The following is a 27,144-nucleotide window of genomic DNA, read 5'->3' on the forward strand; positions in this document are numbered from 1 at the left end:
AGGGTGCCAGGGGCCACCCCCCAGTCTGTGGGTCCCTCTGCAGGGATAAGCAGGGAGGGGGCTTCAGGGGAGGCCAGCTGGCCACAGTCCTCAAGGAAATAAGGTCTGTTGTTTCGTCCCCCGCCCCACCCCCGAAAAGCTCTTCTGTTTTGAGTGGACAGGGCTTCAGAGCAGATGATGAAACATGTGGAAAATAAAATCGGGACTCAGGCCATCAGGCCAGCGGGTGTCCTGGCAGGTGATCCAGGCTTGCAGCACCAGCGTGCCACCCACCTCCCTGCCAGGTTCTCAGGGCATCTGCTTCCCCGCACGTCGGGGGTACAGCTCAGAAACAGACCCGCGTGCAAGCTTGTGATGCGAGGGTGGCCATTCTCTGGGCCTTTCCTGGCCACCTGGAGGGTGTGGCCTGGACATGGGCGTGAATGTGGGTGGGCCTCTCGGGGGAGGCAAGTGCATCTCCAGGGCAGGCTGGGCCGGCTAAGTCCTCAACCGCTCTGCCCTCTTCAGAGAGTTGAATGTAAGCCCCCCCTAAACTGTGCCTCTCTGTGAGAATGCCGGGTGATGCCTGGGGTCACCCCCCGAGTCCTTGTGAGAATCCTGAGGCTGACGGCCCTCTTGCCCCCAGCTCACAGGTAATGAGGCTGAGGCCAGGAGGTGTGCCCTCAAAGCGGACCCCAGATGAGGATTTGAGTTCACGTGGTTTATTTGGGAGGTGAGCCCAGGAAGCTGGCAGGGGAAGTAAGACAGGGAGTGGAGGCAGCTAGTAAACGCTTGTGACCATGCAGGCTGCCCCAGGTGCGAGTGGAGCCGGGTGCTCTGGGAGCCAGCGAGGAGCATGCATCTCCAGGCCATCCCACCCCCAAGGCTAGAAAGACGGTTCAAGGCTGTGGATTGTGAGGACTCTCGTTGTCATCCCTTGTCTCTACCCTGAGTGTGAGAAGATCTGACTCTGGCCCGAGAGATGCCGAGTTCTGGGGTGATGTGGGCAGACTTCCTGGAGGAGGCAGATGATGAGCTGGGTCCTGTAGCTTGGGGCAGGGGTGGGGGCAGGACTGGGATGAGGGAGCTGAGAGGATCTATTGGGGGGTGGATGGGGGCGGGCCAAGCCCCAGAGGTGGGCCGAGCTGGGCTGGGCACATGGGGCTGGAAGGCAGCGTGACGGGGATACTGGAGTTGCTGGAGGGCAGAGCCACTGCATGTGTGTGTCTGGGGATGCAACGGGTCTGAGGATGTGGAGGGTCTGGGGACACAGCAGGTCTGGGGACGCGGCAGGTCAGGGACCCAGCAGGTCAGGGACGTCACAGGCGCGGGGATGCAGCGGGCCTGGCTCCGATGGCCCCTTAGAACAAATGAAGGGTGGCAGGGAGCATAGGGCTGCTTCTGGGGAGCACAGGAAGCGGGTCCCCACCACCTGGGAGCTGAGCGTGGCCAATAGGAAGCTTCCTTAAAGTGACACCTGTGTTCTGGGAGCGAGAGCAGCTCTGCGGCTCTGAGGGGCCGGGCCACCCTTAGGAGCAGGGGACCCAGCACCACGGCAGACGAACCCTGTGTGGCCTTCCCTGCCCTCTGCCCTCACCCCGACTCCTCACGCCTGTTTTCAGGCAGAAACAGAGCCTTCCGTGCCCGCTCTGCTGAGAACAGTTGGCCAGCGTCCCCCCAGAGCTGTACTTGTGGTCTTCTCCACCCGCAGCGATTTCTGTCAGGTGGTGGGTGTTGCTCGGGTCCTCACAGACGGCCGAGGACGCAGAGGTACAGAGAGGCTCACTCCCTTGCCAGCGAGAGCAGTGCCCGCAGGCTGTGCCCCTGGGGGGGCCCTTAGCCGGCAGCCTCGTCCCGCACAGCCAGCGGCCTGAAGCTCAGCCAGTGCCCTGCTGGTCTCGCTTCTCAAGTTGCACACGCTGCGGCGGCCCCCGGGCTGGAAGAGCTGCGAGGCCTTCACCTTGGACGCCCTTGGCCTGGACAGCCCCCGCCCCGCCGGATGGGGAGGCAAATGGTCAGGGGACCAGGCGTCCAGCTCCTTTGTCCCCCTAGTATCTCTGTGACCAACCCCATCCCACCTCCCTCCCTGCAGCCTGCTTCTCTGATAAGGTTTGGGAACATACTGGCCCACGTTTGATCTTTGTGTGTCCAGAAGCAAGGCAGTCAAACAGCCACCTTTATTCATTCCGCACCGAAACGGTGGGGTTTTGTTTTGTTTTTGTTTTTAAAGTTTGACTGTAGAAACGTTAGATTTACAGCAAAGTTGCAAAGATAATTGAGGGAGTTCCCAGACACCCCTCACCTGATTCTGGCTGCGGGCACCTCACGCTGGTAGGATACGTTTGTCACAGTCACTGAGGCCACGGTGACGCACCTGTGTCAAGGAGAACCCGTAGCTCCTCCCTCATGGCCTCTCCCTGTGGCTGCCTCTCATGCAGGGCACATCTTGCATGTCGTCATCGCGGCCCCTCGGGCCCCTCCTGACTGTGACAGTTTCTCAGACTTGTTTTGTGTTTCGATGGCCTTGACGGTTTGGAGGAATAGAGGTATTGTGAGGTACTTTTGTCGGGGGGAGGGGTCCTTCAGTGGGATTTATTGATGGTTAGACCAGAGTTCGCAGTTTGGGGGAGGAAGACCCCAGCAGTAAAGTGCTGTGCTCATCACCTGGCATCAGAGGTGCCGACTACCTGTGTGACTTACTGCTCCACGCTCATGTTGACTTGGGGCCCCTGGCCGACCCCCTGCCTGCCAGGTTCCCCCTGTGCCCCCATCTTATACGGCACAGCCCACCCTCAGGGAGTGGAGCATCCTCGATGATCTGCGTCCATTATTTGGAGTTCTTCTGCACAAGAGATTTGTCTGTCCATTTATTTATTCGTGCCACTCTTTACTTGTAGCAGCAGGGTAGGGCCGCATGGATACTGCTTTTCTGCTTTGGGTTGTGATCCAGCAGTACCTTAATTATCGGGTTACTCACGTTGTTCCAGCTTTGGCCATCGGGTGCTCCTTGGGACCCTCTGACACCTGCCCATCGTTGCATGGGTGTGAGTGTGGTTTTTGGAGCGCTTCCTTACTTACTGACACTGCATGCTCCAGGATTGTCTTGTTTCTGGCCCTGGTCCTGGGTCAGCCATTTCTCCAAGGGGCCCTGGTTCCTCTTATTAGAGAATAACATGAGAAAGCAAGAGAAATGGTGTCAAATGTGTTCATCACTGCTGTAAAGCCACAGCGTGGAGGACAAAAGATAGCTGAGAATGGAAGAAGTCTCCTGTAAGATCCCTTTTTGTAGCAGGGGCTAGCTCAGGAGCTGGGGTAGCCTGTGTGGTGATACAGACCCACTGGGTAAGTGGTTCCAGACACTTTCCCCAGGTGTGAGCCCAGGGAATGCCAATCCCGTTTGAGATGAGTTGGGCAAAAGCATCAGCGCAGCCCCTCTCTTGCCCCTTCAAGGACTGGGGTCAGGGAGGAGGGCGCAGCCTACAGCTCCCTGGTCCACTGCATTGGGCACCATCTCTCATCTTGCCAATAGCCCTGCAGAACAGGGGTCCGGCTTCCTATTTTATCGGCGAGGAAACTCAGCTACGATGGTAAGGAGCCTGCCCCACGTGGAACGGCTGCTAAACACTAGAGTGTGACTTGAACTCACCAACTGACTGTCTTCAAAGGCTTGAAAAAATATGTACATACCATGTCTCGGCCTCATTCCCAGAAATGCTATTTGTGGGTTTTTTTGGCTTGGAGAAGGCATAGGCAGCAGTGGCATGTTTTAAAGACTCCCTTGGTGGTGGCGACACTTCACCCTGTGCCATGCTACAGTCATGGGAAAGGTGGGCCACACGGGTCCAGAGGGGGCTCTCCACAGGGCCGCCAGACCCCTGCCTCCAGCAGCATGGCAGCCTCTGAGCTTGTGGCTTCTGAGAAGCAGCAGCCACTTCTGTTCCAGCTCCGATGGGCATGATTGGAAAGTTTCCCTCCTCGAGGAGCTGGAAAATAGTCCTAACATAACCAAAATAGAAAAGCAGACAGCTCTAGATCATCCCACCCAAAAATGGGTAGTAAAAGTAAAATCATTTCTCGTGCGCTGAGCTCTGGGTTTCTATATATTTACTTGGAGAGGAGGAGGGGCATGCAGAGGCTGCATAACTCTCTCCCTAAGCATATTCCGGCCCAACTGTTGTGGGACTCAGTTGGTCTCCCCCACCACCACCCTCGACCACAGCCAGAGGTAGACAGGGCGAGGCTCCTACAGCCGGCTGCTCCAGCCTCGGGGACTGCACGCATTTCCCCGGGAAACTCAATGCCAGCCTCTCGGGGGCTGGGAAAGACCCTGGGGCACTGATCTGGGAGAGAATCTTCTAGAAAAAAGGAGTCCTGGGACCCTGCCCCCCGCCGCCCTCACTAGACTGGAAAAGCCAGCTCAGAGAGGGGAAGTGACCTGCCAAGGACACAGTGAGTCAGGGTGGGAACCAGGAGGGACGCCGCGTGTCCTGCTGTGCCACCCAGCGCTCTGACCTCCACCCCACGGTCGTTGTGGGGGGCGCAGGCAGGACAATCCTAGCTCCAAGGAAACCTGGACCCCCCAGAGTGGGCATCTCCGGTTGGTTTGTCCAGTGGGGCAGGCATTCTTCTGCTTTCTGGGAGTTCCTGAAGCAGGCTACTGGGGAGGCGCACGGGGCGGGGGTGGGGGGAAGGGGGAATAGCAGCGGGCTGACTCAGGGGTCGGCTCCCCAGGGCGCCAGGCGGTGCTGGTCCCACGGAGGAGGGAGGCTGAGTGAGGGCCCTGGGGCATGGCGAGGCATGTCGATGGCCTGGTTCACCGGGGAACACTTAGGAGCTGTGGTGGAGGGAGGGTGGCACAGGGGGCATGGCTGTGGGCTCTTCTGCTCACTGTCAGCCTGGCCGGGCCACAGGCGGGTACCAGAAAGGCCCCCGGGGGCTGCCTGTCACCTCACGTTCCCTCACTGCCCACCTCGGGCCTCTCCCTTCCCTCTGGCTGAGGCCTGGAGTCTGGAGCTGCTGACGCGGGTGCCTGGTGTGTCGTCACACTCCCCCGACTCAGGGAGCCATCCGTGAACCCCGTGGTGGGGGCTTCTGTCCTCAGGACTCAAGGCAGGTAGAGGGGCCCTGGGGAAGGGAGACCCCATGTCCCAAGGGCTTACTATGTAGCAGGCATTCTACTCAAGGCACCTGTGCGGTTCTTTTAATAATCCTTTGAGGTCCTGGGTCAGCTGGGAATCCTTTCGGCGTTAAGCCACAGCAAACCTAGCCTATGGCAGCTTCAGCCAGAGAGCTCCTTTTGCTCCCCTAATGAGAAATCTGGACGGTGGGGCCCAGGGTTAGGTTCGCAGCTGAGTGATGTCTGTGGAACCCAGGGTCTTTTCACTGTTCTGTCCTCCATCTTCAAAGTGTTGGCTTTCTGTCCTCCTGATTTGTCACTTTGTGGTGACAAAACGGCAGCTGCAGTTCCAGCCATCTTGCCCATTCAAAGGCAGGAGGTCACAGGCAAAAGGCTTTCTTCTCCTAGGTTCAGTCTTTTCATCAGGGAACAGCTATTTTTTCAGATCCTTTTTGGTCACCCCTAGCTGCAAGGGAGGCTGGGAAAGGGGGTGAATGGCAAGAAGGAGAACAGCCTGATTGGCTTTGATGAAATCCTCCTGAGGCTGATACATCAGCACCCAGACTAGAACTGGGGTCAGTTGGCAAGAAATGAAAAAGACTAGTCCTTGGGGAGCTGACTGACAGCGACCGTCTGTGGCAGGAGCTACAAGGATCCCCTTTCCCAGAGGAAGAAGCAGCCCCAGGGTGACCGCACAGCTCAGCGTCGCCAAGCTGAGGCCTGAACTCAGAGTGTCCGGCTCCAGAGACTTGGGCTGAAGTTGTCTGAGGAGGGGCCCCAAGGCCCACCACTCAGAATGTTCCCCTCTCCCTCTCCCCCTGCTTTTCTTATCTGTACATTGGGTAAAACCCTTTAAGTCTCCGGGAGGTGGCTGCTGTAAGGTACCTACATCCTCTTGCCTGACGCCTGGCAGACACACGCTTGGGTGGCGCTCGACGGGCCGGGTGGGTTGGAAGCCGTGTATGGTGGCGCTCATAACCCTGACCTGAAGGTCACGGCCTTACGTTCTTGTCCTGGCTCTGCAGCTCACAATTGATGTGACCTGGGAGGTCTTTCATCTCTGGGTCTTGGTTCCTCTGGCTGGAGAGTGGGACACTGGGTGCATCGCCAGCCTTCCAAGTCCCCGCCCCTGAGCTCTGGGGATCCCTACTCAGCACCTCATAGAAGGAGGGGGTTCCCCAAAGGATCAGGCCCACGTCCATCCTGATGGCTGTATCATCAGCTACTGTGCATAACAAATCACTTCAAAATTCAGTGGCTTCAGATGGTCACCATTGGATGTGCTTGCGATTCCGTGGGTTAGCAGCTGGGGCTGAGTTCTGCTGAGCAGTTCCACTGCTGGTCTCACTGGGGTCAGCTGCACAGCCACAGTCCACTGGCAGCTTGCGGGGCTGCCTGCCCTTGGGGCTGTGCCACGTGACCCCAGCAGACTCACTCTGGTGGCCTCACGTGACACCCATGGTCCCAAAACTGGCCTGGAGCACTCAGGGGAGCTGACCCGCCTCAAAGCCTAGGCTTGCAACCCCACAGGGCTATGTCTGTCACTTTCTTTTGGTGGAAACAAGACTGAAGGCCACCCCATCCAGGGCTGGGGAAGTTGGATGAGAGGTGCTGCAAAGGATTTGTGGCCATTTTTAATCTAGCACCTAGCGGAACGGCCTGTGAGTCCCTCTTTCCCATCTCTGACTTGGGGGAAAGATACATAATAATCACCTCACTAATAATTATCTAGCAAATGAGATAACGCCTATAAACATGTTAGCCTGTGGCTTTGTGCTCAGTAGATGGTAGCAGTCTACTGGAACAATGAAGATTATCAGTGTTTGTTATTCAAGGCACACTTGGCATCAGGTGCTTTCCGTACACAGTCAGCAGTTCTCACAGGCAGCTCTGGGAGGTGGATATTATCACACTCATGCTCACACGAGGAAACTGAGACTTGGAGAACGAAAGGCTGCTTGTCCATGATCCACGGCTGGCGTGTAGCGGAGCTGGGATTTGGCTCCCACTGCAGCTCCCAAAAGCTACAGCTGCACAAGGGAGAAAGAGAAGTCAAGGTGGCTCGAGGAACTGGTACACGGAATCCCCCAAGGGTGTAGGAGCCAAGCTCCCCTGCAGCCCCTGCCACCCCCATCAGGCCCCACCTCTCCTTAGGTGATGAGCTGTGGCCCCTGGGAGTGGGGGCAAGGGGCCCATGGGCAGGTCACACAGGGGGCGAGGGGCTCACAGGCAGGTCACACGGGGAGCGAGGGGCTCACGGGCAGGTCACATGGGTGGGGGGGTGAGGGTCTCACCGGCAGGTCATACAGGTGGTCTTGTTCTGGCTGGACTCGGGCTGGACTGTCAAGTGAAGCAGAGGTGATTCGCCACAACGAGGAGGCCCGCGGGTCACTGCATTAGTCCTCTTTGCTGCACAGTGACACCGCGTCTGGGGTGCTGAGGGCAGATGTTTCCCAAATGTGACTGTGTGACCGGCTGGGCAGCTAACCCTCCCCCAGGGGAACACAGAACTGACCCACTTGTTCCATAGGACTGTGGCCGGGCAGACCGTTGGGGGTCAGCACCCCCTTCCCCCCACTACGTGGGCAGGTGGGATCAGGGGTCTCCTCCAGCTTCCACCTGCCCCCACTAGCACGCAGCCTCCCCTCACTGCACCCCCTCATCCCCCCAGTGCCTTATCTTGCTTTGCAGGTAAGAGTCCCAGGCCTTAGCCATAGCACAAGGAAGTGCTCCGGGTGGCTCTGTGGCCACAGGACAGGGGTTAGGCGGGGCCAGGCACCTGTCAGCACCCTGCCTGGTGGGCTTCCCTCCCCCCGTGTACACCCCTGCCCCCCAGTGAGTAGATGACACAGACATGACAGCGGTACAGGAGCGAGTTGCTCGCAGTGGCACCCGGGCCCGTGTCCCATGTGCACGGCCCTGGGTGATCTAGCTTCCCCATGCCCCACGTCTTCACCTGTCAAGGATGGAGAGTGAGGAGGGAGGTGGTGGGAGGGCGGGAGGCCACAGAGAGCACAGGTGTGAGGCACTGTTCTGTCCCAGCTCCTCCCATCGTTGAACCACTGCCCAGGAGATCCCCGGTAACCCCATGCATGTGGCACACTGACCCCCAGTTCCCCGTGGAACCTGAGACCCGGTGACTGACAGACAGCCCGGCTGTGGGGGTGGGGGGCACACGGAGAATGATTCTTGAGGGGGCATCTGTTTGGACCTGATTATCCCACTGGGGGCTTCCTGTGTGGTGTTGCAATTACTTCCTTTCTTGTGTCTGCTGGGTGGTCTGGTGACAAATGAGAGCAGAAGGCTCAGGGAGGCCCCACAGTGACCCAGGGCCGAGGAGCTCCCAGCTGGCTGCCCAGGGCCCTCTGGGAGCCCGAGAGAAATACAGGTTGTGACAGGCCACAGGTCCTGCCAGCTGGAGAGGGCCCTGCCCGCAGGCTCCCGCCTCCTCTCCTTTCTCTCAGTGGCACGCGAGGGCCGACATGTCAGCAGAGTGAGGAAACCCAGAAATCAGCGCGTGGGGCTGTGAGAGGGCCCATCAGTTTGCAGGACGGCGTCCAGGAGACCCTGCCCGGGCCAGTGAGTGCTCATCGCTGCCCGTCGGGGAGAGCAGTGCGGCTCCGACGGTGGAGGGAGGAGGCCCCGCCAGTGGAGTAAGAAAGAAGACACTTACTCATTAGACTGGGGCCCAGGCCCTTCGTAGGTCTCTGTCTCCCTCTCCTTTCCTCTCTGACAGAGTCCGTCCGTCCCGCAGGCATCCTTCTTCTCTTCTGTTCTCTTACATTTTAGTCTGAAAGAATAAACCTAGTCGGAGGCATTCGCATTCATGGGTCATGACCTGTAGTTTGAAAACTGTGCCATTCCTGACACCAGAGAATGGAGAAAGGCAGCTCTGGGCCACTTGAGGACCTCTGCACTGGGACCCGCCCGGGCACGTGGCCCCCCACATGCACCACAACGTGTAAAGGGGGTGCTTTCCCTACAAAGGCAGAAACCGCCCAATTTTGGTTGCAGTTTGGAGCACTGGCCTCAGCGCCCATCCTGGCTCAGGATCAGGGGTCTGGGTCTGCTCTGTTGGCCTTCCTGGGACGCCACTGGCTCCCGTTCAGGCCTCCCCCAGGCCCTGCTCCCAGAGTTCCACGTGGGACCGCAGATCTCCCGACCCCATTATTCTGAAGGACCGAGCCACAGAGCTGACAAATAGGGGGGATGAGGTGGGTCCGGTGGCGAGGGGAGCAGGCCCCCACGTCCTGCACTGCGGAGTGCAGGCACCTCCAGGGGCTCACCACCCAGGCATCTCCAAGCACACTGAGCCCCAGCTTCCACTGAGGCCCCCTCCTGACGTAGCAGACCTACATGGTGGCATCCCACATGCATGGCTCTCCCGGCCCCAAGGCCGAGGTGGAGCTGGCAGTCCAACCCTCTTGTGTGTTCCCGGTCCCCCCTTTGCTGTGGCCACCCCCCATGAGTCATAGCAGGCCCCCCATGAGTCATAGCAGTGTGAACCCAGGTATGGTCTAAAGCAACTCATTATAAATAATAAAAAACACTTATCGCTCAGGAAATTCTAAGGATTTCTGAAGCTCTGTGCCAGGAACCAGGGACAAAGACCACATCTTTTCATGACACCGCACTCACCCCCCCCCCCCATGCCCAGATGCGCCCTCTCCTGGCCTCACACGCTGCTGGTTCCCAGCGGCCTGGTGGGCAGCAGGCAGCCTGACCTTGTACCTCTGAGGAAGAGGCCAGGTGACCTCTTTTCCTTTGGAGGACAGCATGTTCCTGGGGTCAGACCGGGTTTGGGTGAACGTGTCAGTTCAGTGATGGCCACAACTTGGGGTAGGGCCAGCTGGGCCGAGGCCTCAGGCATCCTCTCTGTGGGCAGGGGCCAAGGAGGCTTCTAGAGGTGAGCTGGCCTCCTGTCGGGTCCCCTAGGGAGGGCCACCTTCCAGGTGGGGATGTATCTGTAGGCAGCATCGCACCTGCATTTCCACCCCCAGAAACCTACCCCTCCCCTTTGCCCCGTGCTCCCTCGTCCTCCTATCTGCTCTAGGTTCTCACACCCTCTCCACCCTGCCCTGCTCCAGGAGGGGGGGGGCTGTAAACTTTCAACCACAGCTCAGTGACCAATGGGCTCAAGATGTCACTGCGCTCCAAGGAGATGTGGTCTTTCAGGGCTGAGCAGAGCACCGGGGGTCTGGGGGTGATGGAGGGCCCGGATCCGGGTCACAGGGCCTGAGCTCAAATCCCAGCTCCAGCACTTACTAACTAGCCTAGTGACCTTGGGTGTTACTGCCTCTCTCTACATATAAAATGGGGATAATAATATCCCCCCATAGCTTTAATAAAAGAACTACGTGAGATCACGGGATCTATCATCACCCAGGGTTAAGGCAGGAGGCAGACAAGGGAGGCAATAATGTTATTATGTTGTATTAACAACTCTAATAATGTAGCCACGTGATAATAACAGTCCTCAGGAACAATGGCAGAGAACAGGAAGCATCACTGGGAGGGCAGTGTGCTATGGGGGGGGGGGGCGGGGAAGCAAGGGCCACCGCGGTGCTTCTCCAGAGCCTCTCATGCCCGGGCCACATCAGTGGGGCTCCCCTAGTGGCTCCCCAGCCTCACCTCAGAAGTTTGGGCAGAGTCCCGGTTTTCCAAGCTCTGGCCAGGCACTAGGGGCCTGAGTGGGAGAGGCTTAGATCCCAGGTTGGGACGAGGGTGGAGGTAAGCATACGTGCTGGGGTGCAAGTGGAAAATCAATATGACTCCCTGTGCCTTAGAGCTTTTCTAAGAGCAGAGGCAGGACCACCGCCCGTATCAGAATCCCCTGATCCTGGGGCCCCACCAACCCACCCAGCATCCCAGGGGTGGGGCCCAGGAACCCGCGTTTTAAACACTCCCTCCAAACTCTGTGTCTGCAACACAGAATTCTTTGGGAAGCATTGATTTAGGTGGACCCCTCTGTAGCCAGATGAGAAACTGGGACTCAGGAGCCAGGGGGGACATGGGCCAGGTGACACAGGACTCTTAGGCAGAATGCCGTTCCCCACCCTGCCTCCTTGTTTCTGGAACGTTCTGGATGACTTCCAACCCACTGCTGTCTTTCTAACCTCCACCCAAATCTTTGGTTCATGGAGCTCCCCCGCCCTTCTTCCGTTGCAGACATTCCTGGTCTGTCAGGATAGCAGCTTGAAGCATCTGGTGCTCTGTGTCCACTTCCCTTCCCCGAATGAGAGCTCGTCCAAAGTGCTCGAATACACGGTTAAAGAAGAAAAATCAAGTAAGTACCTGTCTTCCTGTGGTGGCCCTGACCACACAGTAGCAGCAGCAGCAGCTGCTACACCCTGTAACCACAGACACTCCCATCAGGCCAGAGGGGTTTAAAATTAGAAGAGGGACAAATGTTCAGTCCCCTGAAGTTATCTGGCCAGGTCTGTTGTAAACTCAGTTTACCAGTCAAGTCGGTGCGAGCTTCCATCACCTGCCATGTCCTGGCGTGTTGGCCTGGCTTCCTGTTGGTCTCTGTGAGGTGTCTTTTTGTTAGCTCAGGCTGGAGGAAGGGGGGAGAACGAGAGGAATTGTCTGGGTCCTTGGTCCTAGAGACAGCCCAGCACACACGCAAGCACAAGTTGGTCACCTTCCCTGAGCCTCTTTTCTTGTGGGTTACGTGCACATAGTGACTATCACTGTCCTGCCTGAGTCACGGGGCCTTTGCAAAGGTCAAACGGGCAAGCGCCTTGGAAGACAGAAACCCTGGGTGTGCACAGAGCTGCCAGGAGCAGGCCTGGGCACTGGTGGGAAAATGTTGTGAGGCCTCCGGTCAAGGGCAGATTTGTACCGACGCACAATGAAAGGGTCCAGGCCCCTTACGGGTATTAAGGTGTTAAGATCCAAGAAGCCTAGAAGTTAGGAGAACCTACAGATCAATCCAGGCATCAGCTTAGGCCCTCTGATAAACCCATGGGGTTGTGGGAAGCTTTTTATCCTTAGTTAGAAGTAGAGCGGGGTCGCCCGGGTGGCTCAGCGGTTGAGCGCCGCCTTCAGCCCAGGGCGCGATCCTGGAGTCCCGGGATCAGGTCCCACATGGGGCTCCCCACAGGGAGCTTCCCCCTCGGCCCGTGTCTCTGCCTCTCGCTGTGTCTCTCATGAATAAATAGATAAAATCTTTAAAAAGAATGGAGCGAAAAGAGTTAAAGAAGACAACAAAACACGTATTCAGCATTTCATAAACATTATGTATTTATAGAACACGATATAATGTCATAGATGCTTTAGAGACATTTATTAAGTATCTTGGAGCAGCTGTTTCTAGGAAGCACCTGTGCCCGACGCCGGGAGGACGCACAGAGGAGGCAGCCCCGGCCCGAGGCTGCCCGTGGAGCCGGGCAGGGGTCACGGGTCAGGGGCCAGGGGTCACGGGTCACGGTGGAGGTGGGAGGGACCCGGGCCACGCCGACCGGCGGGCAGGACCACGGGGGGCGTCAGGAGAGGGAGACGGAGAGGGCTCGGGCTGGTCCCGTGGGCGAGCAGTGGGCATCAGAGCCCCGAGTGGAGGGTCCCTGCGGCACAAACGGGGGACGGGGGCTTGGCTTCCCTGCCGTCAGGGCCCCGCGGCGCCGCGCGCTCAGCTCGCTCACCGCCCGCCGCCGCCCTCCCCGCCCTCCCCGCCCTCAGGAGCTGCCGGACGCGGCCCGCCCCGCCCCCGCCCGCGGCCCCGCCCCGCGCCCTGAGCTCACCTCCCGGGGGGGGGGCGGACAATGAGCAGTCGCGGTGCGAGCTGGAGCGGGACCACGAGCCGGCGGCCACAGCAGCGAGAGTGCCAGGGCTCAAGCCCAGAGGAGGCTCGCGCCCCGCTCCTGTGCGGGCCCCTCGGCCCTCGGCCCTCGGCCCTCGGCAGCACGGAGCCCCCCGGCCCGGCCGGCGCAGGCGCCCAGCGGCGAGCAGGCGACGCCCGCTTCCGAGGGGAGGCCGGCCGACGGCAGGCCGGAAGTCTGAGGGCGGGTCTCACCGCGGCCTGCCCGGAAGTGAGCGTGTCGCCCGTGCTTGCATGCCATTGGCTCGAGCCCTGTCGTGTGGCCACGCCCAGCTGCAGGGGAGACTGGGAAATGTAGTCCAGGCGTGTGCGCGGGCAGAAGCGGAGGACTCGGATGCTGGTGACCCACTGGGAGGCCAGAGGGGAAGCGTGTGTGGGGTTAGATGGCAAACGCCATCAACCTCTGTCCTGCAGCGTCCAGCGGGGAAGAGCATGTAGGGATCTCAACGAAGGAGGAGGGTTATAGGTTTCCGAAACCAATAGACAGCGCCCTCCAATGACTGCAGGGGGGATTCTGTAGGGCGCCTCCTGCTCTCCAAGAACCTGGACGCTTTCTCAGGCATGCTTACCAGGTGCATGGTTGGCCATCAGCCGGATTCACAGGTCTGCCTGCCCAGGGCCTAGCTACCTACAGTCCATTCAGAAACCCGAGGGCCAACTGTGCTCTTAAATTTCAACACCAGGGATCCCTGGGTGGCGCAGTGGTTTAGCGCCTGCCTTTAGCCCAGGGCACGATCCTGGGGACCCGGGATCGAATCCCACGTCGGGCTCCTGGTGCGTGGAGCCTGCTTCTCCCTCTGCCTATGTCTCTGCCTCTCTCTGTGACTATCATAAATAAATAAAAATTTTTAAAAAATAATTTCTTCACATACAAAAAAAATTTCAACACCAGCTTCAGGCAAATAGCTAAAGGTGAGCGGTGGTGACGTGCTGAGCACATTGCATATCAACAGGTGCTCTAGAAGTGCAAAGAGAGAGCTTTGTTCAAGGGCAGGCTGATATGGGAGGCTTCTTGGAAGAAACCGGAACCAGGCTGGACAGGGAGGATGTCTACAAGATCTGCTTTCTTCTTTTGCCCCCATGCTTTTTTCCCACTTCCCCATCTTAGATGTCAGGGTAATCACTTCTACGTCTTTCCAACCCAGTTACACCCCCTGGCCTTTTGGGATTGGTCAGAAAGCATGCACAACTCCTACCCAGTGAAACCAGGATATTTTTTTTTTTTTTTTATTTATTTGTGATAGTCACACACACACACACAGAGAGGCAGAGACATAGGCAGAGGGAGAAGCAGGCTCCATGCACCGGGAGCCCGACGTGAGATTCGATCCCGGGTCTCCAGGATCGCACCCTGGGCCAAGGGCAGGCACTAAACCACTGCGCCGCCCAGGGATCCCTGAAGCCAGGATATTGTGTTTGGTTGCCGTGTCTCATTTCCAATCAGGAGCCCAAGTGACAGACCAGGACACTCGGGAATGGAGGTAGCTCGCTTCCTCCGGTTCATGTCTACCTCCCAGGACCACATGGTCAAATCTCATTTTCCACTTTTAAACTTTTTTTTTTTAAGTTTTTTTGTTTTTTATTTATTTATGATAGTCACACAGAGAGAGAGAGAGAGAGGCGGAGACATAGACAGAGGGAGAAGCAGGCTCCATGCACCGGGAGCCCGACGTGGGATTCGATCCCGGGTCTCCAGGATCGCGCCCCGGGCCAAAGGCAGGCGCTAAACCGCTGCGCCACCCAGGGATCCCCCACTTTTAAACTTTTAAACATGCAGTGCTCAGCTTGCTGAGAAGACCATGAAAACTCAAACCAAAATTCTTCGCCTGCTGTAACTCTTCCAGTCATGATTCCTGTCCCATTGGCTGTGACTACAGAGATGTCACTTATAAGTTTGCATGTTTTTTACTTTGCTCTTTCTTTATATTACTCCACTGCTCCCCAGACCTCAGACCCCTGAACCTAGAACACCAAGAAAGTACCAGCTAAGGTGTTTCTTTGCCATGTCGATTTGCTGCTCTGATCTTTTTGCTCACTCTTCCTCATTCTGTACCTGCCTCCTTGACGTGGTGGTTGAACACAGGCTATGGAGGTCAAACCACCTGTGTCTGAATCTTGCTCTGCCTTCTACTACCTGTGTGACCTCTCTAGGCCTCGCTTAGCCTCTCCAGGCCTCTACGGTGGGGAGGATCATGGTGTCTCTCATGGGCCTAAAGTATTTAGGGCAGTACCTGGAACACAAGAGAGGGTTATAATCACGTTTATAATAATAATAATATAATAATAATAATTATTATTATTATTATTAATCCTCCTGCAAGAATAAGCCAAACAGAAGAGTGAAATGGGCCTACCCAGAGGGTTCCAGGCTCTGGGTAAATCCCATCTGACATAGATGCCCTCCTTGCAGTCCCTGAAGGGAGGAAGGAACCACCGATCTTCTGAGGCCCCCTGTGGCTGTGGTGGCTGCAGCAGGGGTCAGCTTGCAAGGAAGTGGGCAAGGGGAAGGCCCAGACCTGGAACTGTGGCCTTTTGATGGGATTCCCCACATGCTCAGACAAAGGAGGGAGATGAGGGGATCCCCTGAACCCGGGTGGTCAGCCCCATCTGTGGCCTGGCTCCATTTGCTTCGAGTGAGAAAGGCTCACGTCAGCCACATCTGTGTTTCTGTGTGCTTGGGTTGCCCTCTGGTTCCTCGTTAAGGGTTTCTTTGCAAAGCACGGAACCGATAGCTCAGACTGGTCATGCCATGAGGACAGACAGCCCTGAACTGCAAGCCTGCCCTCTGTTGAGCATGGGAACTGCATGGAGGGGCAGCCACCACTCTGAACGAGCATGACCACCTGCCACATCCTCCCCTTGCTGCCGGGAGTGCAAAGAAGGCTTTGCAGTGTCTGGTTGCCATGTAGCTTCCCAGGGACCCTCAGAGGCCAGATGTGTGTGGCAGGGGGTGCAGAGAACCAGCAGAAGAGACACTGGGTGCCTTTATGGTGCCAGTTAGACACCTGGGAACTCTGGCTACTGTTTCACTCATTTGCACCTTTTGAAGGTGGTGACGCTGACACATGTATGTGATGGCGTTTTTTTTTCTGCTGGCTGCCAAAGAAAGAGAGAGAGAGAGAAAGAAAAGGGAAAGGGAAAGGAAAAGGGAGGAAAGAAGGAAAGGAAAGGAAAGGAAAGGAAAGGAAAGGAAAGGAAAGGAAAGGAAAGGAAAGGAAAGGAAAGGAAAGGAAAGGAAAGGAAAGGAAAGGAAAGGAGGAAAGGAAAGAAGGAAAGGAAAGGGAAAAGGAAAAGGAAAAGGAGCCATCAGACAGTGGTGAATGATATGGCCTGGCCCCCACAGAGAGTGACCTTCTGGCACATTTCAGGGGCAGCTCCACCCCACTTCCTGCCTGTCCCCGACCACCTGGGCCAACCCCCTGGCTTTCTAGAGGCTGGCCTGTTGAGCTCGGTTAGGGTTTCTTCTTGCCCAAGCAGATCTCCCACTCTGAGGTCTGTGGTTTTAGGCCCCGTAGTGGAAGCTGATAGATCCACTTGTGATTAAGAAACAGAGCCCCACCTCATGGGTCAGCACGGTGAGTCTGGTTGGCGCAGAGGGTCATTGCCACTGGACTGGGGGAACTTTGACACCAAAGAGGAAAGATGAGTTGACCTGGGCAGTACATGTCTGTATATAGGAGCAGGTTGCAGTCATCCAGGTTGCTTCTGAGGGCCACACGGGACATTTGCAGTGCTACTCTTGGGTATGACCTGCTCACCAACTGACTAGAATGAGACTTAACCTGTCTTTGGACCACAGTGTGTTAAGTCCACAAAAAGGTGAGGAACGGTTGTTATTATTGTCAAGGTTGGGATGGGCAAAGCGAACTGTTGCTGTCATACCAGGGAGACAGTACTGGGTTGTGGTGAGCCTTCTGTGCTGGTCACAGCAAACCTGTCCTGAGAGCATGTGCTTCGGAAGGCGGGTTGTCCTACAGCGCTCTTCTGTGTCCATCACTTTGTACGTCACACAAGCTACTGAACTTCTCTGTGCTTCGGTTTCTTTGTGTGCAAAATGGGAACAGCTGTTGCACAATTGCTGGAGGATTGAGGAGTGAATATGTGCAGGGCAGGGGACAGTGTGGCCTGTGCATGGAAAGCACTCAACAGCATCGTAACTGTGTTAATCATGATTTCTAGTAAGAAATACACGTTTGGTCTCCATCCCAGTTCCAGGCACAGAGCTCCCCAAACTCATGGGATGTCCTGATACTCACAATGAGCCCCTTTCAACCACACCAGAGTTTATACAGGACTTGGGGGGGGGGGCTGGTTGCCAGGGGAACCAACCACGTGAGGCCGAGGGGTGGTGGGGAGGGGGGCTGGAGGGTGAATCAGTCACCATGAAGATTTAATCAATCATACCCACTGGTGATGCCTCCATAAAGACCCAAAGGACAGGGTTCAGAGAGCTCTTGGGTTGGTAAGCACGTGGAGTTTGAGGGAGAGTGAGGTACGCAAACAGGGTGGGCAGGCTCTCCCCTCCCTGCCTCTCCCCGTACCTTGTGCTGTGCGCCTCTTCCATCTGGCTGTCCCCGACTTCTATCATTTTCTATGAAATTGGTGACCTTCTATGTAAGATGTTTGCCTCTTACTCTGCGAGCCGCTCCAGCAAGTTAACAGAGCCCAAGAAGCGTTCTGGGAGCAGCCCGCCTCCATCCCCACTGGGTCACCAGCCTCGGGGACCACCTGGACATGCAGATGGCATCTAAAGGGTGGGGTGGGGGCGACCTGGGGAACCGAGGCTTTAGCCCATGGGGTCCAACGCTACGTCCAGGGGGCCGCTGTCAGAATAGGCTTGACCGGAGGGCGCCCGGCTGCTGGAGGAGGACTGCTCAGGGTTGTTGGGGAGAAGCCAGGTGGGAGCCGCTATCAGAGTGGGAGTCGTAGTGTTGCCTGCTGACAGAAGGGGGTATTTCTGGGGCAGAGCCATCACTGCGTCCAGATAGAAAAAGCACTGGGTAAAGACCGACAGTTATAATTTGCTACAGGGATTGAGTGACATCAACTCACAAGTCAGAACCATTGTTTTCTGCAACCCCTCGCTCCCAGAGAACTCTGCTAAGAAGCTGATTCATTCTTCTTATCAGTAGTGGCTGTTGCCCTGGGGAAGGACGAACAGACCTGGAGCAGGAAGTGCCCTGACAACACTGGTGCTTCTGAAGGGACCGCGCTGGTGGGTGAGGGATGCGGCTATCCAGCCTGCCAGGAGGACGGAGGCCTTGAGACACCTGCCCGAGGTCAGGGCCTTGATAATGCGGCGACCTGGGACAGGCCAGCGAGGCCAAGGAAAGGGAAAGAGGGGGACTCCTTTTCCTGAGGAGGTGGAGGTACTGTGCTGCCTCTCCGGCACACAGGAGCACACAGGGCGGGCCTGCCTGTGGGAAGGGGACACAGGAGCACACAGGGGAAGTGGGACTAGGGGAGAAGTGTTGACAGAGATGGGGGAAAGATTTAAAACACAGGGTGTTGGAGGCAGGAGAAGGGGAAGATGAAGGAAATGGGTGTGTAGGGGTGAGGGCATCACGCCAGCATCAGGCCCGAGCGAGTGGCCTCTGTGTGTACAGTGACCACCACCTGCAGGGCTTTTACAGCTTCCGAAAGTACGTCTAAGGGAAGCCAGGCAACTCAAGTGTTTCAGAGAACCAGGGGCCTCTTTGCAGCCACCCATCTTTTAGGAGTGACTTCAGAAGTGTCAGGGGTCAGGGTCCAGGCCCCAGCGCTTCCTGGGCTTTCTGTCACTCCAGAGCAGTGGGTGTGGATTAGCTTCACTCGACATTTGCATCCGGGGCATCTACCTTACGTTCTAGCTGTTTCTGCCTCCCCCGCCACCTTCCATGAAAACTTGCTGTCTGGAAGTTCTCTAGCCGGTAAAGAGATTTCTACTAACAGGTGAAACACTAACGCCATCGTAGCACTACTTTACATGTGCATCTCAGTTCTTAGTAGGAGTAAAAGTGCGAGGACGGACGCGACAGTGGTGGAATGTCAGGCATTGGCCAGGAAGGACTGAGTTAGTTTGTCCTGAAATAGCAGAGGAGGGGGCGCCCACCTGCCCGTCAACATCCTCCCCCGTCCCACTACTCACTGGGCCTCTACTTGGGTGGACAGTGAAGTTTCCCTGTGTGCCCTTGCCTGATCATTGTCTGTTCCGTGTTTTCCTATCTCCTTTCCCACCTGCTGACTGGAAGCTTCCAGGGTAGAGCTTGTGTGATACGGGATCTGTGGTCCCCATAGCCTGGCACAGGGCAGGGCTGAAACAAGTGTTCAGCAAACACCTGGCCATTCATCGCTACTTTGTAACACCTCATACTTGAGCAGACAGATGGCTTGGTCCCAAAGGGCCAAGGGGGTAGACTTTGGAACCCAGTGGACCCAGACTCAAGTCCCACCCCTTTGCTTCCATCAGCTGTGAGGTCTTTTCAATGCTGCTCAATACCCAGCCTCACTAAGCCTTGGTTCTCTCAACTGTGAAATGGACTCGCAGTGATGGTGAACTGGAACCATGCACAGGACATGTCCACAAGAAGTTAATAGCCCTCCCCCTGCCCACCTGCCCACCTGCCCGCCTTTCCTGTTGGCCTGGGTCTGAGGGTGAGAATATCTGGGTTTGCATTCACTTCTGCCACCTAACCAGCTCTGTGAACTAAAGATGTTTGACTCCTGGGCCTCACTTTAACCACAAATGGAGTGAATTAGGCTTCTAAAGGAAATTAAGATGAGGAACAGACAAGAAAATACATGTGAACATACTGAACACCGGGCAGGAAAGCAAGAGTGACTCTCTGCCCACCCGTCCACCCACCCACCCACTCTTCCATCCCATCCCTCCATTCATCCACCCCTCCATCCACCCCTCCATCCCTTCATCCATCCCTCCACCCATCCATCCATCCCTCCATTCATCTATCCCTCCATCCATCCCTCCCTCCACCCACCCATCCACTCACCCATCCATCCCTCCATCCATCCATCCCTCCCTCCATCTATCCCTTCATCCATCCCTCCCTCCACCCACCCATCCACTCACCTATCCATCCATCCATCCATCCATCCATATATACATGGAGCTGGCACCTACTGAGGGGCATGATAAGACCAGATTCTGCTCTTAAAATGAGGGTCATTGGGGAAGCTGAGTAAGTTAGGGCAAGAGTGGAAGAAACAAAGCAAAGTACTTTTACAAGCCCTTCCTGCTCTCCTGGTGGCTCTGTGTGGAGGTTCGGCTTGCTTTGGAGGTTTACCCCACGTTTAGGACTCACCAGGAAATGTTCTTACAAGCTTCAGGGTTTTCTCCTGGAAGAGAAAGCCAATTGTCCCCTCTGAACACCTCTGAAGCACCCCCCAGATTTGCTTTGCTCTGGAGGTTCCCAGGCGGCCTCACCTCTAGGAAAAGGGACAGCATTAGGGCCGGTGTGAGCTTGTGCAAAGTCATGGGCGGGTGTCAGGGAACCAGATTCTAATCTGGCTCCCTCAGTAACCTGCTGTGTGACCTTAAGCAAGTCACTCAGTGTCTCTGGGCCCCCTCACCTTGCATGGCAAGAGATAGATGCACAAAATGCCTTGGGAGGGCAAAGCCACACACAGAGAGGAGGTGCTACTGTTTGTCTTCCTGACCCCAGACACCCTGAGCACCTGGGCCTCACCGTGGCTGAGGCAGATAAGTGCTGCTCCGTGTCTAGGCAGCCGGGCTGGCCTTTGGGAAGCCACGTTATTATGCCTGTCCCACCAACTTCTTCTTTCTGCCCGAACTATTTAAGGAAGAAACCAGGGGTGGGACCTTTTGGAAAGTTCGGTACAAATGGACTGGTGTCCGCCATGGCTCTTTGTGTCCGTCTCTCTTTATCTGTCGAGAATCATTCAACAGCTTGCCCTACTTTATCAGCAGTCTTGCTGCGATCACATATGTTTTGTGGTGCTTATTGTTTGTCTTGGTCTCGGTTTTCACAGTGGAAACTTCTAAGGAACTTGGCCCAACAGAACTTCCCCTGCTGGAATATTCTTTAGTGTAGTCATTGTTCCCAGTCCAGGACTGCTCTGAGCAGCCCCCAGTGAGACCCAGTTCCCCAGTAACTAGGCCCTACCCAGGACATTTTATATGGTCTTGAGCACCCAGTTATTAGGGACTCGCCATGTGCCAGCCCACCCAAGAATGCTCTCCATGTGCCTCTTCCTCCACGTGATCTCATGTCCCTTTTAAACAGAAGCCCCTTGGGGCACGTGGCTGTCTCAGGAGGTGGAGCACACAACTCTTGATCTTGCGGTGATGGATTCGAGCCCCATGTTGGGTGTAGAGAGTACTTAAAAGTAGAATCTTTAGATGGACGGATTGACAGACAGATGGCCGTCACTGCAGGGGGGCAGTGTGGAGGCTGGAGTGCAGGGGAGACCCCTCAGAGTGAAGACCAGAGGGGACTTGGCAGTGGCCCAGCGACAGCACGGTGCACATGCATCCGGCTCCTACAGCAGGTATGGGAGGAGGAGACACACCCCAGGGACATGTAGGAGGAGAACTGACAGCACAGATCTGCAGCACGGCTGAAGGAGGAGAAGGGAACCAGTGGGCTTCAGGGGTTGGGGACCTGTGGCAGCGTCACCCTAGGTCCGGGGAGAGAGTGGTTGGCGGGGCGACAGCAAGGAACACGGGGAGCCGCCATCTCCCTGGTGCTCGGAGCAGGGCCTGGCACCAAGTAGGTGCTCAGCAAATATGTGCTGAATGAAAATTGAACCAAGCCTTGGGTCCAGGGCTCAGGGGGCAGGGCAGAGCCCCAGGCAGAGGTGAGGTGCTGAGTCTCACCTCAGCACCTCTGGGGTGCCTCTGGGGTGGTCACATCCTTTGGGGTCCAGACATCCATTTCCATCTCTGTTCTAACTGGTAGAAGTGCCACCTGGTTGAATCAGGTGTCAGACTAGAGGAACTGCGTGAGAGTTTGGCACCTTGACCCCTGGGCGGTTGTGGGACCTTCCCCATGTCAGCAGAGGCGCTTTCTCTGTACAGTAGGAGTGTGTCCCTTTTCCCGCCCAAAGGCATTCATGGTGATTCAGGAGGGCTCCCGGCCCTGTGGGGGCGGGGGGGGGGGGACAAGGGATGCAGAGGTCTATATGTAACACACCTTTCTTCCGCTGCCACATTCAGACCCAGGGAGGAGCTAGAGAACAGGTCAGAGCACCCCTTGCCCACTGATGGGCTGATCTAGGAGTGCCGTTTGCCCCACAGCCACCCGGTTCCTTATCCCCGCCCTGAATTTGCTCCCCAGAGCTGTAGTCCCTCCCAAGGGCTGAGTCTGCCCTGGATGCTTCCAGCAGGGGCAGCAGAGGAGAGGGCTGCATCCTGAGGCTTGGGCCTGGTGTTTACCAGCAGGTGTGACCTCTGGAAGCCAGGGACACGTCCCCAGTTCTTGACCCCGGGGCTCGGCTCGTGGTGCTGCTGAGGGACAGGGGCAGGAAGATCCCAGGACCCGCCATCCTGGGGGGCCCTCCAACATCCATTCAGCTCTAGCCCGAGCTGTGGTGTCCAGCGAGGGGCATGCTGGGCACCACGGCACCCCTGGGCCCCCCATCAGCCCCGGGAGCACATGCTGCCTCTCCTCCTGCCACAGGGTCTCTGACATGCGGCCCACTTGATGTGAGTTTGCCGTGTGGCGTGGGGGTCCGCAGCCTGCCGGGGCCTCCCCCACTAGCTGTCAGGGTGCCCCCAGCACGCGACCACGCAGACCAGCCCCTGGGTGACAACACTGCTCTGGGCTCTGCTGCCCATGGGGCAGCGGGCAGGACTCGGAGATGAGGCGAGTTGGACTGGAGACAGCTATCAGTTAACATCCACACGGGATTTTGAATATTTAGTATGAAAAAACAGGTAAAATAGTGACTTGTTATGGTTTGTCGGACTGATCATATTTTGGCTATTTGGATTGAATAGGATATTTTATCAGGATCAATTTGGCCTGGTTCTGTTTACCACTCCTAATGTGACTGTGGGAAACCTTAAAACTGCAAACGTAGTTTGCCTCGTGTTTCTCCTGGGCGGCGAGGCCTGGAACCAGCTGCGCTCCGTGAAAGCGTGCTCCGCGGGGTCAGTCCTGGTAGCACTTCCTAGCTCTGTGACCTTGGCGAGCCACTGAACCTCTCTGGGCCTCCCTGCTTCCGTGAGCAAGAGTCACCTTTCCTCTAGACCTGAGATGAAATTTTGCACACTCCAGGGTAAGGTCCTGAAGCCAAAGCCAGGTTGTTTTCTGAGCCAAGCTGTTTCTTGATGGGTCCTCCTCTGGAACTCGGGGCTGTTCCTGCCAACTGCAGCCCACGAAGGTGGCCATGGCTCATAACCCGCGCTGCCGTGGACAGTTGGACAGCTTGTGCACTGCCCAGAAGTGCTTCATTGGTGACCTGAATGGGGGTTGAAATCCAGCTGGTGTTCTGCTCATCAAGCCATGTGGTTTGCAGGGCTGCAGCCAGGGAGAAGAGGGAGCACTTCTCTGTGGCCCAAGAAGTGCTATAGCCAAGCATCAGGAGCAGTCCCCTGCTTGGACCTCTGATCGTGGCCAGCAGGTCATCCCTGCTTCTCTCCCTTTCAGCCTCCCTGTAGCTCGTGCCACCCCCTCCCCGGGCCTGGGATTGGTGGAAGAGGTGGGGGTGCAGCTAAGAGAGGACACGGAGGAGCCTCAGGGCCGGGGTGGGGGCTTCACAGAGGGCGCTCGGGTGGGCTGGCAAGGAGGCAGGGAAGGGGCTCAGGCCAGCCAGCGAGCAGAGGCCGAGGTGTTTACCCTGGACATCACTGCCAGGCAGGGAGAGAGAAGGGGTCTGTCTGCAGCATGTCCTCAAGTGGCCGTCCTCCCCCAGGTCCACCTACCCGCAGACCTTCAGGCTTCAGTCATCTGTGCTGCAGGGGCTGCCCCTGGGCGGTACCACTTGAACCTGTGCCTGAGGAGCCGGGGGTGCTCTTGTCCTCACTTGGCAGTTGGAGGAAGCAGGTGTCCAAGGGTGAGGCTTCAGGACTAGGGCATGTGGCCAGGGGAGCTGGCTGCCCACACCTGGCCACTCTGTCCATGCTTGGGCTTTGTGTACGGCAGGACGAGAGCCCGCCCCTCTGTGAGTGCCAGTCCTTGTAGGGGTGGCCAGCAGCTGCCCAGTGGGCACAGCTCTGCCGCCCGGCGCAGGACGGTCTGCTCTCTCATCAGGAGCCTTGCCTCTGCTGGAACCAGCGGCTCCAGGGGCCCCTTTCACTGGAGAGGCAGCTGTCCTGCAGCATCGTATTGAAGCAGGTGGAGGCCAGTGCTGGGCCTAGAAGCACAGGGTCCCCTGGACTCCAGAGAAGTTGCTGGTTCCCCCGCTTTCACCTCCCGGGAATAGGGGAAATAATTTTCATTGCAGAAAATTGAGCCTTTGGACAGAAGAAAGTCCTCTTCCCACCTCAGCCACAAATGGCCAGCTGGGGGTTCCCAGGGCAGCCAGAGGGGAAGGGGCCCGGCTGCACCTGCTAGGCCTGCAGCTGACTGCCCGCTGCTCCCCAGACTCTTGGCACAGTGGCTCCAGATTCCAGGTTCAGCACCTCTGGCCTCCCCTGTCAGGGACCCCATTGGGCAATCTTTTGTGCCTTTTAGGAAACAGGATGAGAATCCATTAGGATCGGCCTTCTCACCCTTTCCAGGTGATAGGTTTCAGGGAAGGTTGGCTCAGCAGTGTCACCACGACCCTGGAGGACGGCCACTTCTGTGACGACCTCTTAAGAAGGCAGTTAAGGAAAAAAAAAAAAGAAGTCAGTTAAGGGCAGCCCTGGTGGCACAGTGGTTTAGTGCCGCCTGCAGCCTGGGGTGTGATCCTGGAGACCCAGGATCCAGTCCCACGTTGGGCTTCCTGCATGGAGCCTGCTTCTCCCTCTGCCTGTGTCTCTGCCTCTCTTTCACTCTAAATAAATAAATAAATAAATAAATAAATAAATAAATAAATCTTTAAAAAAAAAAGAAGGCAGTTAAAAACAAACCCTCCACCTTTAAAAAAGAAAACAAACAAACAAACAAAAACCCCTGTCAAATTAGAAAATGGGCAAAACACATGAATAGACATTTCACCAAAGGGTATACAGGCCAGCAAGTAATCACACGTAAGGGTGTTTCATGTGTTTTTGAAACTCAAATTGAAATGGTGGTAAGGTCTCATTCTACACCCCTTGGAACTGCTAAAATAAAAAAGTGAAAACACCAAACCAACCAGCATGGGGAAAAATCGGGTGGGTCCGGCACTGCTGGTGGGTGCCGGTGGGATTGTGAAGTGGTTCAAACACTCAGGGAAACAGTTTGGCGCCACCTCCAAAACCTGGTGAGGGACGTGCCGCAGTCCCAGCAACCGTGGTGTTGCAGAGCCCAAGAGAAAGGAGGGTGCACGCCTGTGTAGACTCGTTCGTCACAGAGGTCTACAGCATCCCCTATGCATCCTGACTAAAAACGGGGGCGGGGGGCTCCCGGGAGGCTCAGTGGTGATGCCTCTACCTTCGGCTGTGGACGTGATCCCCGGGTCCTGGGGTGGAGCCCATATCAGGGGTGGGGCAGGTCCCTGCTCAGCAGGGGGTCTGCCTCTCCCTCTCCCTCCACCCCTGCCCCCCTCCGCTCGTGCCCCCTCTCTCCCTCTCCCTTTCTGTTTCTCAAATAAAAAAATATTTTTTAAAAAATGAAAACTGGAAACTGCCCTGATGCCTTTTCGTGGGTGAACAGCAAAGCAAACTGGTCCTCCGGGCCTAAAACATGGTCCTCAGTGGTGAAAGGGAGCAGCTGTGGACCCACTTAGCAACTTGAGGCCCCCGGAGGAAGGGACACTAGGTGGAAAAAGGCAATCTCAAATGGACGGAATCCCTTGTAAAAACCAATCCACTCCTGTTTTCTGGTCTCCATGACTGTCTCACTGCAACGTGGAAGTTGTAAACGCCAGAAGCCGTGAGCAAGGGCCTGGCACCTCTGTCCTGTCCCCTCGCAGCCCTGGTGACAACTCGTAGATAACGGGTTTCCTTCTGTAAGCAGACACGGAGCGTGGCCTCTGTCATTGGTTGTCGCTTCTGGATGTGCCAGTGTGACTGCCTGGACGCCTTCCCCGCTTCCCCTTCACTGGAGAACTGCCTCAGTCGGGGCCTGGAGTGTGCCCTAGGGACCCCGGGGACCGTGCACGGAGGCCGGCCCCACTCCGGCTGGGCTCCTGGCTTCCACTGCTGTGGAGGCCAGAGGCTTGCCAGGTCCCCCTGGGGCTGCTTCTGACGCCCGTGGGGTAGGGGCACGGGGGCACTCCAGCAGTGGGGACACCTGCCTTGTTGGCTGTGCCCAGAGGGCTGCGAGTACCACGGATGCACCATCCGCTGAGAGGACACTGGAAACCAGTCTGCTTTGGAGAAGAGCTTACAGAGAATTGTATTTTCTTTTTTTTTTTTTTTTAAAGATTTTATTTATTTATTCATGAGACACACACACAGAGAGAGAGAGAGAGAGAGGCAGACAGGCAGAGGGAGAAGCAGGCTCCATGCAGGGAGCCTGACATGGGACTCGATCCCAGGTCTCCAGGATCATGACCTGGGCTGAAGGTGGCAGTAAACCACTGGGCCACTGGGGCTGCCCTGTATTTTCTTTTTTTTTTAAGATTTTACTTGTTTATTTGAGAGAGGGAGAGAGAGAGAGAGATCACACAAGCAGATGGAGGGGGAGGCAGAGGGGAGGGAGACGCAGGCTCCCTGCCAAGGACCCTAGGACCCCGGGATCATGACCTGAGCCACCCAGATGCCCCCCAATTCACAGAGAATTTTGGAAGAATAGAGAAAAATGTAGACACTTCACAGTTTCTCTGCTTACTGAAGTCATACATGCGTGTCATAAAAATCCCAGAAAACATAAGTGAAATTCAGTCCAATCTTTGTGTATGGGTTTCTTTTTGTTAAAATAATGGCTTTATTGGGATGCCTGGGGGCTCAGAGGTTGAGCATCTGCCTTTGACTCAGGGAGTGATCTTGGAGTCCGGGATTGAGTCCCACATCAGGCTCCCTGCATAGAGCCTGCTTCTCCCTCTGCCTGTGTCTGCCCCTCTCTTATTCTCATGAATAAATAAAAAATCTTAAAGAAAATAGTGGCTTTATTTAGAGAGGTACTTATATATCCAATATCGTCCAGTTCAGCCACTGAGTGTGCTCCACGCAGTGGCTTTTGGCACGTTCATGCTGGTG

The 27,144-nt window shown here is 56.5% G+C and overlaps 1 protein-coding gene and 1 long non-coding RNA gene across 4 annotated transcripts in view; one reads left to right on the forward strand and one right to left on the reverse strand.

The window, feature by feature from the left end:
• RIN3 (Ras and Rab interactor 3) overlaps nt 1-27,144 on the forward strand; it is a 104,762-nt gene that overhangs the window by 34,213 nt on the left and 43,405 nt on the right. Inside the window, exon 3 of one of the 2 annotated variants that reach the window (XM_077908538.1) lies at nt 11,264-11,381. The exons of the other annotated variant lie outside the window; for it this stretch is intronic. Within the exon in view, the coding sequence (XP_077764664.1) occupies nt 11,264-11,381 (118 nt within the window). The remainder of the gene's footprint in view (nt 1-11,263; nt 11,382-27,144) is intronic. 2 annotated transcript variants of the gene reach the window in all.
• On the reverse strand, nt 6,903-12,720 carry LOC144320250 (uncharacterized). Of its 2 annotated transcripts, none has more exons than XR_013385805.1 (4): nt 11,555-12,720; nt 8,769-8,885; nt 7,390-7,531; nt 6,903-7,125 (listed from the first exon to the last, which is right to left on the reverse strand). It is a non-coding gene; the product is annotated as an uncharacterized LOC144320250 (long non-coding RNA). The 2 variants fall into 2 exon arrangements; XR_013385806.1 differs by having other exon boundaries at nt 11,212-12,720.

This window comes from Canis aureus, chromosome 9, assembly GCF_053574225.1.
Source record: "Canis aureus isolate CA01 chromosome 9, VMU_Caureus_v.1.0, whole genome shotgun sequence".
Taxonomy (NCBI): Eukaryota; Metazoa; Chordata; class Mammalia; order Carnivora; family Canidae; genus Canis; species Canis aureus.